Source organism: Nematolebias whitei, chromosome 5 (assembly GCF_014905685.2).
Source record: "Nematolebias whitei isolate Nwh7 chromosome 5, NemWhi1, whole genome shotgun sequence".
Taxonomy (NCBI): Eukaryota; Metazoa; Chordata; class Actinopteri; order Cyprinodontiformes; family Rivulidae; genus Nematolebias; species Nematolebias whitei.
Genome location: NC_056502.1, coordinates 13710604 through 13720803, shown reverse-complemented (window position 1 = coordinate 13720803; position 10200 = coordinate 13710604). Strand labels below are relative to the sequence as shown.

The 10200-nt window shown below is 38.6% G+C and overlaps 1 protein-coding gene across 1 annotated transcript in view; it reads left to right on the top strand.

Annotated features, from left to right (window-relative positions):
- grik5 (glutamate receptor, ionotropic, kainate 5) overlaps positions 1-10200 on the top strand; it is a 112220-nt gene that overhangs the window by 85333 nt on the left and 16687 nt on the right. Inside the window, exons 6-11 of the mRNA XM_037676177.1 lie at positions 946-1124; positions 1807-1860; positions 2591-2749; positions 3138-3290; positions 7383-7487; positions 9814-9921. Of these exons, the coding sequence (XP_037532105.1) occupies positions 946-1124; positions 1807-1860; positions 2591-2749; positions 3138-3290; positions 7383-7487; positions 9814-9921 (758 nt within the window). The remainder of the gene's footprint in view (positions 1-945; positions 1125-1806; positions 1861-2590; positions 2750-3137; positions 3291-7382; positions 7488-9813; positions 9922-10200) is intronic.

Genomic DNA, 10200 nt, shown 5'->3' with positions numbered 1-10200 from the left:
GGGGAATCCATGTCTGTAAAGTGACATATCAAATCTAACAGCTGGCACTCAAGTATATAGCTAATTAAAAAAGGCATATTTAAAACATATGGGCTTATCTATAAAAATTGCACCAGTATGTAGTGCATGTACAATTTGTCCAAGTGTCTTTAGGAGGTGTGATTAAAAACTGATCAGATGCATATTGCTTGCTGCCTTTCAGTTTTTACTCAAGGTTGCTGCTTTAGCATCTTGCAAGATGTAGTTAATGCTCAGAGTTTATGTTAAAAATTACTTGCCACAAAAACAACGTATTATCTTTAATTTTGAGTAGTTTAAAGTCATTTATGTGTTGGAAACACACATTACCTGTGGCAGACATCTTGAATTGGGCTGACTCCATAAGTCAACCAGTTATAGACAGACATTCAGTGATATTCTAAAGCTTCATTAAAATCCATCCTGTGGATCACGAGAGTTTTACTAAAAGACAAATTAACACGCACAAAAACAGAAACATAGGCAAAAGCGTGATCACTTTGTGTTTACCTTCAGCAGAGGGTGATGAAGAGTGTGTTGAGGTTTAAGCTGTGCCATTGGTGCAGTCTCAGGGTTATTTGGAAAAGCGAGCTTCAAAATCCAATTACTTGTTTCTCAGTTCTTGGACTCCCATTTATGCAGATTTCACTAAAACGTTTTATGTACAATGGTTTGAAAAAACTAAATTTATTTAAAATAACAACAAATATTCAGAGTGGATCACAAGAGCTTAATGGACATGATTACAACTGAAAAGGAAATTTAACTTAAATGACCCACAAAGTGTTGTTCATGATCTGCAAAGTGATACCAATATACGGCAGTATGGGCTAAATTAGGATCCATATGGCTGAGAATACTGGAAATATGACTCATGTCTCCTGATAGACATCGATGTGACTTTGCGCTGCTCTGCCTCTCTCTCAGGCCTGCTGAGACTAGAGGAGTTGGTCCGCCGCTTCCTCATCTCACGGGAGACGCTGTCTGTCAGGATGCTGGATGACAACCTGGACCCCACCCCGCTGCTGAAGGAGATCCGTGACGACAAAGTGGCCACCATCATCATAGACGCCAATGCTTCTATCTCTTATCTCATCCTCAAGAAGGTCAGGATTCAAGCGCCGCTTCACTCCAGAACCACCCACACACGTTTGGAGAAGGAAGTTAGAGCAGATAGTCTGATGCATGGCGTTTCTTTCTGGTATGATGGAAATTTCACATTAGGCCTCACCATCTGTAAAGTATTCAAACAAGCTGTTCAAAGTTCTTCAGGGAACCTGCTAATTGTAACAAAATTAACACCTTTGTTACTTTATCTGCCCTCTGGAGCTGCACATGAGAGATATTTCTGCATGTCAATTAGTTGTAGTCTTCTGAAAGTTTCTGACAAAAACAAACATCTTGTTTTTTTGACAAAAGAACATCTTTTGCCGGGATGTGGTGCAGATGTTACCCGGGCTTGTTCTGATTCATCCTAATACCGATAGCCAGCGCAGTGAGTCACAGTTTGAATAGGATGTTTTCTTTTGGAGAGCCTGTCCGCCCTCGGCTAAATGTCCTAGTGTTAGCGTGATGATGTAAAACTGTGATTAACGTATGCTTCCTACTCTTCCTCCTCTTTCACATTCTCCTTGCTCTCTGCCTCTTCATTAACTCTTTTCCTTCGTCTCTTTTCCCCTCGCCATCAATCTTCCTTTGTCCTCTTTCATTTTATTACCACTTTCCACGTGCACATCTCACCTGTCTCCCTCTTTATTTTTCATTGTATTCTTTCTCTTTGTCCTGCAGGCGTCAGAGTTGGGGATGACATCAGCATTTTATAAGTACATCCTCACCACCATGGTAAGAACATGCCGATTGTTCCTTTATCTCCCCTTCATTTCCCCCTGCTTGTTTCTCCTCCTTCTCTTCGGCCTTGGTACGAGTGAGTAAAGGTGCTAAGGCAGGGAAATTGTTTGATAAGGGGAGGTGACAGCCGAAAGAAAAAGGGAAGAAGAGATGAAAGATGGGAAAAAATCTGAAGAGCAAACATGCAGTTCAGAGATGTGGATGTGCAGAGGAGGACGATAAAAAAGGGGGTGTGAGGTGAAAGTGATGACAGATGCAATGTGCTCCTTTTCCCTCTGCAACCCGCCACCTTCTTCATGCTTCTTGGCTTTTCATCTGCCTCCTAGATATATACAAGACTCCCATCCCCTTTTAGAATTTGAATTAATGTCATTTAAAGTCTGATTTTTATTTTCTCCTCCTTCACTGCACTCTGATGTGTTCTTGTGCCGGCGTATCACTTTGAAAAGCCACTCGAGTCTATTCCATCAACCCCTCTTATCCTCGTATCGCTGTTTTCCCCTCTTCTCCAAGCTAACAATATTCTTGTTGTCTCTCTCCATCAAATATTAGATGTTGTCACTCCCAGCAGCCTGTTTTTTTGTTTTGTTATTGCACTCTTCTTTGCGCAGTAATTTTCTTTTGTGCTGGGAACTTGATACACTGTCAACATTGTCACTCACCTGAATTTCCTCTCTCCCTCTGCAAACACCCTGCCCCTTGTTTTCCTCCCCTGCCTCCTCAGGACTTCCCCCTGTTGAGATTGGATGACATAGTGGATGAGCAGTCCAACATTGTGGGTTTCTCCATGTTTAACACCACACACCCGTTCTATTTGGAGTTCATCAGGAGCCTGAATCTTTCCTGGAGGGAGGCCTGCGATTTGACCTACCCCGGCCCTGCTGTTAGTGTCTTGCACCCGCGAGGACTCATGCATGCAAATGATTCGTACTTCTTTTAGAGCTTTGTTGGTTTGCCAGTTAAAGTTAAGCTGCTTAATTTCTCATGCTGATTCATGGAGCAGTTAAAGAGGTTTAGCCAGTCTTTATCCTGTATTTATGAACTGTACCCATCTCTGCTTCCAATTCACACTTTCCTAATATTTCTCTCTTCTCTTCCTCCCCTCCCTCCCCATTCCAATGTTGTTATCCCTTCAATCACCTATGCTAGCACCGCCCGCCTCATTACATCTTCTGCCTTGTCTCCTTTCCTGTCTTCCCTGCATTTTTCCATCCATCCTGTCCTTTCTTCCTCCTCCACCTTTATCTCCCATACATCCTCTTCCTCCACAGCTCTCTTCGGCGCTGATGTTTGATGCGGTGCATGTTGTGGTGGGGGCGGTGAGGGAATTGAACCGCAGTCAGGAAATTGGAGTGAAGCCACTCAGCTGCACCTCGCCTCAGATCTGGCAACACGGGACCAGCCTCATGAACTACCTGCGCATGGTAAACGCTCCTGAAGTGGGCATTTCTGTAGTATATGCTGTCGTTTAATGTGTGCAAGCTCAGTTAAATGGTTATGGACAAACACAGTAGGATGCATAAGCTAGAGCCCCTGCAATAAATTAAATAAAGCAATACAATAAAAAGATATTTTAAATGTGCTTCAGCGATTTAGTCCAAAAGCATTTTTTCATTTTGAAAATAACAAAAAGGCTTCCTGCCTGGTTAATGCTTTCGATAAATGCCACACTTTGCAAACACTTTTGGTGATGTCTGTTCAAATTCGGTGCAATTCTGATTTTCTATGTTTCGCTTTTCTGAGCTTTGCCTACAGATCTATGAGAAGTATTTTTGAAAAGCTGATAGTGAAGGTCATCTTTAAATTTAGGTGTAGGTGTTTGTCATAAAGCCTGTCCTCATTTTCATTTTCATCTTTTAAGACTCTTTTTAGTGAGACAACCCAAAATTGTGAAGATGCATTTTAAAGTTCTAGTTTTCTTAAAAAAAAAAAAAAAAAAAAAAAATTCCCCCAAACTTTGATATTACAGCCAAAATGTTCAGTTTAACTTTACTGGTTTACAGAACTATTTCCAGAATACTTCAGGGTTGTTTATTTGGCTACCTACCTGTAATGATGTTATTTGCTATAATTTGTCATTGTGATGGGCAAAAAAAAAAAAAAACCTTTATTTTTATTAAAGCATTATTTGTACTTGTAATGTCTCCTAAAATCTCCTGCAAGACTTTTACATTGAGAACAGCACTTTGACTTTCCCTGCCTGTTAATCCTCCAAGCAGTTCTGTCAAAAACTTTTTTTGCTTTTCTGAATAATGCTTTCTTCCTTAACTGCCATTTTGTAATGATCACACTAACAGAGAAGATTGTTCCGCTTTGTGGGGATTAAATATTTGCTTTTTGAGCCTGCCGGGCAGCAGCTTTTAGGAGCCGTGGATGCTGACGGTTGGTTGAAGCGTTGGAAGTTTTCGAGCTGTGGATAAGTGTTTCCTGTAGACGGAGGTTCTAGTGGGCTTATTCTCTGTTCTAATAGCAACAATACTGAATAAAAAAGTCTGGTATTTGGTTATATTTTTGACATTTAGATTATACATTTAAAAATATTACACCAATCATTGTATGAATGCTTAAGAAGCATTTATTCCATCGTGATCCATTTTCTTCCTTACTTTTTTCTGCATCTTTCTTGTTCCATAATTTTTGTGCTATTTCAACAAATCATAATTCAAAACATTCAGCTCTTTCAGGAAAATCCTGATATGACTTTTGATTTTGGTTTAACTTTAGCTTTTTGAAATATTTAACCTTTTCTGCCATTTTTTCCTCATAGAAAATGAATTGAGCTCATTTTATATCCTTCAAATCTTTAGATCTGTTTAAACCTTTTACTGCTTCTTTCACATTTTGTTCTGGTTCAGTTTTTTTCAGTTTCCTTATGCTAATTTAAACTTTTTAAACTACTTTCAGCTAATTTCAGTTGTTTTTAGCTGTTCTGTGCCCATTTCAGATTCTGTCTGCAAACTACAACATTTTTGTGCTTCTTCTAACTTATTTCCGATAATTTTAGCTTGTTATGCTCCTTTCAGCTTATTGCTGCAAGTTTCACTATTTCTGTGATTTCAGCTGTTTTTATGCTAATTTGAGCTTTTTCAGCTAATTCCACATTTTTTGCACTCATTTGAACTTTTTTCAGCCTAATTCAGCAAAAATGTGCTCTCTCCATCCCCTTCTTGTAATTTAAGCTTCTTTCTGCATTTTTAGCTACTTTTCAGCTGTTTTTTTAGTTAATTTCAGCTTTTTCAGATAATTTCCACTTTTTTGTGGTCATATTCTTTTGGCCTAATTGAGCAAACATGTTCTTTCTGCTTTCTTCTGCTAATTTAAGCTTGCTCTAACTTTTCACCTACCTTTTTAACATTGTTTTATCTAATTTCAGCTGTTTTGGATAAATTCAAGTTTTCCATGGTAATTTTTGCTACTTTCAACCTGATTAACTTCTTTATGGTAATTTCAGCTCATTATGCTCATCTTAGCTTTTTTCCTGCTAGTTTCAGCTTTTTCTGTTATTTCAGCTACTTTTTAGCTGTTTTTAAGGGGGAGTGGTGGCACAGAGGTCAGAAAAGATGGACCTGTGATTGGAAAGTCACAGGAACAACTCCCGGTACCATCAACATCAAAATGTGGGTGGTAAAGGTGAAACACCCATACCTGCCTCCACCCTCACCTGCCCCACCCTGGGCCCCTGAGCAAGGCCCTTAATTCCCACCATCTGCTCCAAAAACAGGACTCTCTTGAAAATGAGTTATCTTGGCTCAGTGAGACTACCTGTATAAATAAAGGGTAAATGAAAAATGAAAAAAATTCTGCTAATTCTGCTTTTTCAACTAATTCCACATTTTTTGGCTCATTTCAGCTTCTGCCTCTTCTTTCGGGCAGTTTAAGCTTCTTTCTGCCTTTTCAGCTATTTGTCCCCTTTTTTGTGTTGTTGTTGTTGTTGCTAATTTCAGCTTTTTTTATTTAGTAAATTTCCTATTTTTTGTGCTCATTTCTTCTCATTTAAACCTAATCCAGCAAAAATGTGTTATTTCTGCCTTCTTCTGCTCATTTATGCTTGTTATATCATTTCAGCTGCAATTCAGCATTTTTTAAAGCTAATTTCAACTGTTTTTCAGCAAACAAGCATTCACATGGCATTTTTGTAGGAAATGCAGTTTCTCTAGTTTTTTTAATTCTCTCTTTCTCTTCTGCTCAATCAAAACCCAAACCTGTTTATGCTACTGTATACAAAACACCAAGAGGGAACATTTTAATATTTAATTCTTCTATTATTTTTTATTTCTCAAGACATATACACTCATGTGAACATTTAATGTGGCAGCTTCATTTAGAGTCACTCCTTTATCATAATGAGAAGAATGAAACTAACAATTCTTTTCAACGTTGAATAAGCTGCTGCTCATTTTCAAATTATCAATAAAGTGTTAGAAAAGACCCATTACAATTTCCTAAAGCCTGAGGTGACATCTTCCAATTAGAGCTGAAATAATCAGGGTGTAGCTGAAATTAATCTTTCCGTAATAACAATCAATCAACTCATGAAGTAATTTTCAAAACAGAAAGGGCAAATATTTTATCTGAAGTTCTTAGCTTTGTCTTTTTAGACTGGTGATGGGATGAAATAAAACATTACGTGTTGATAATTGGATGAATATTCTAGCTTATTTTTTCAGTTAAAATCGAAAAAGGAAAAACAATTTTCAGAGTGATGAATTATGATTATAATTAACGCTTTAACACTTAATTAAAATGCAGTAGATTGTCTTATTAGATCACATGAAATCAGAAATTCTTACATTTCAGGATATTATTATTCACTGAACCATCAAAAGATCTGAACTAGCTCTTTATACTATAAATCTCTGTTTTTGACAGTTTATTAGCTTCTTCATGAATGAAAAACATGTAGGATTACAAAGTGTAATCTTTGCATCTCGTGTTGAACATAACCTCTGTTGTTATTGTTGTTTATTTTTTGTCATCTACCATCTCTGGTCGTCTGCTTACCTCACCGACGACCTGTTGTCACGGCAGCCTGTGTCCCATCTCTCATTGCCTGAGGCCCATCTGCCCGACATCTGTCTTTGTTAGTCAACATCATGGTGTGCTCCATCTTCAGCACTCTGCCATTCATCATAGTTCCTTCAAACTGTGCCAGCACCTGGGTTTTGGAGTTGCCATGCTGAGCCGTGACGTGCAGGTCTGAGTCTTATTAGAGCTCTGTTGACTCTCTCCTCTGCCCTGTCTGAGCCTCTCAATCAGTCTCTTTCTCCTAGTTGATCTGAAACTGATCAACCTTGTCGTGGAAAGCTTTAGCCACTATTTCATTTCCTTGCCTCCAGATAACTGTTGGTTGTAGCTGTTTAATGATGATGGATAGTTTCACACAGACTACACATTTTGTTTTTTGTCTGTCTCCTGTTGTTACTTACATTCTCCCTTTATGTTTGTGTCTTTTTCCCCTCTACTATCATTGTCTTTACTGTCAAACATCCTCATCTTCCTCCCCATCTTGCTCTCAGGTGGAGTACGATGGCCTGACAGGACGAGTGGAGTTCAACAGCAAAGGTCAGAGGACCAACTACACCCTGCGGATCCTGGAGAAACACAGAGGAGGCCACAAAGAGGTCAGGAGCCACCTGTTATGATGTAACAACCAGGCCACAGTGGCCATAGGCCTTGGGTTCATTCAGGTCACCTGTATGATTTTACAAAGCCAGGGGAGGCATTTCACACTGAAGTCAGCCTCATCACAGACTTCCCACATGATGCCCAGAGCTGAATTTTATGAAACTGACATGTGTTTCACCTGACAGTCCATTAGAGTAACCTGTTTGCAGACAGCAACGTGTTTCAGATCTAAATAAATGATCATGTTTGAATGCTGCTGGAACAGTGTGGCTTCTTTAGCCTTCAGCTTTGATTCAAATCATTGCTTTTTATTTTTTTATTTTTAGATTCATTCACATTGTTTTTTATCCTGTTTAGTCACTTCCTGCTGAATGTCAACTTTACATTTTGTAGTATAAATACTGAAAGCATTCATTGGTGTTTACTGTTTTTAAATACTCTAGTAAATTTACATATATATTCATTTTTTTCATGTCTTTTACTCTTTATATAATGTTTCTAATGTTAAAAGAATAGAACTGAAGTCTGTTTTGTGTAGAACATAATGTTTTCTGTATGTCTTTTGGAGTTCTGTTAGATGAAATTGTGCCCTGAAATATTTGGGTGCCACTTATTGAAAATTTTAAGTTTTAAACTTCGTGTTGTTTTATGAAATTTTCAACCAACCAAACAAGAAAACAATTATTTTGTTCAAAGTTTGATTATTAACTGCAACTGTGAAGTTTTAAAAGTACCAAATACAAATGCATTTTAGGATTTATTTTAAAAATGTACCTGTTACTGTTTAAATTGTAAAATACACAACAAAATAACGAATACAACACAAAGTAAAAACAAACAAACAAACAAACAAACACTGAACAAGATAAAAAAAAAAAGGAGAAACATTCATTTAAACAGGTAAGGTAATCTAGTCTTTATAACATTTGACCAAGAAAATGTAGCCTTATTTAAATCTAACAATGTTCTGTCAGGTCATCTGGATGGTTTATTTTTCTGCTGAGACATTTTGTCCATCATCCAAAGGACTTCTTCAATCTGAGGAACCACCAAACAAAACTGATTCTCCACCAACAGCATACTCCAGAGTAGAAAAAAACAAACAATTTGCTGGTGCTATGGCCTCTGGGGCACGCCCTCTTCTCTGGGACCCACCCTCTCCTCTGGGGCCACCCCTCTCCCTCGTCCACTCCTCTGAGACGGTCATGTCAAAGTGGTTCAAAACACCAAAGTTCATGCTCAATAATCCAGTTTGTGGAACTAAAATAAAACGCTGGAAGGCCAAATCAGTGTGATGAAGCATTATTTCATTGTGGCATCTTTCAGTTAGCATAAATGGGAAGCGAGAGGAAAAATTTCACATTAAAGAAAATAAAGTTAGTGTCCAGATGACCTGACTAAAAAATGTTGGATTGTATACCTGGATTATTGAACATGGACTTTGTTAAAGTCAAAGTGATTCACTCACATCACTACAGAAAAACACTTCCTTCACACCTCTCCTCAGTGTCTTCCAGACCTCTGTCTCTCATGCTTGAACAAAATGTCATTTTCTCACTTAAGCTAAGCTCGAACTCAGTGGAGAGTTTGGCTGTAGTAATTAACATTTTAACTCTGCCCACCCCCTTGTATGGCGACATCCACTGTTGGCTGGCGGCAGCAGTTCACAGATAAAAAGACCACTCTTAAATGTCAGTGTGGGATAAAAACGGTAATAGAAAAGCTGCGATTCGGTCTGTAGAGCCATTACCTTTCTTCTGACCCACTGAAAGATGTGCAGTAATAATCCTAAAGAAATGCCTCTGTGAGCTGCTGATCCACCCTGCACATCAGAGAGGTCATAATCACACACTTACGTACCTAAGTGACTTTACTGTCTCCGTAAAACGGGAGTAAATGTTCTGTTGTGCAATTTAAGAAAGGTGTGAGCAAAAGGAAAAGGACATAGAAATAAAGTGGTTGATCATGAAGGCATTTCATTATTGTCCAAGCCTCCTTGTTCCCAGCTCGTTGCTTTGCTTGTAAATGGCATTTGCTTTATAACAGAGCATATTGCTGCAAGTGTTATTTGGCTCCTGTGGGAGCTATCACATCTGCAAAGATTTACAGTGTGCAACGTTATGAATGCTAACAACAAAGTCTAAAAAAACAATACATGTAATGGTGTTTGCATTATTAAAAAACACCACCAGGATTGATGTCCTGACTGATAAACTTGAACATGTAGCACCACAAGATACAAACAAGTGCAACGAAGCTTAACGGTACATTATTTATCCCGTAATAGTTATTGATTTTCCCTTGCTTTGTATTCTCTGTCAGATTGGAATCTGGTACTCCAACAACACTTTGGCAATGAACTCCACCAGCTTGGATATTAATGTCTCAGAGACTCTGGCAAACAAGACACTCATTGTCACCACAATTCTGGTAAGGTCACAGTTACCTCGTAAGTGTCCGTGCTGTTGACTGCAGTGTTTCTGTGCTCCTACACGCTCTGTGCTGGAGCTCATGCTGTGTTTTGGTCTGTTTCTGGCAATTTAGCTGTCGCCGTAGCTGTCATAGAAACTGACAGAGCACTGAGAAGAATGTGTTACTTAAATGAGACTGCCAAAAGGCTGCTCTTCTAATAATAATGCCCTTCTGTCCTCTAGATCTTTGTGTGCTTTTTTGGTCATAATAAAATCAGTGATGTCCCTCGTGATGCCG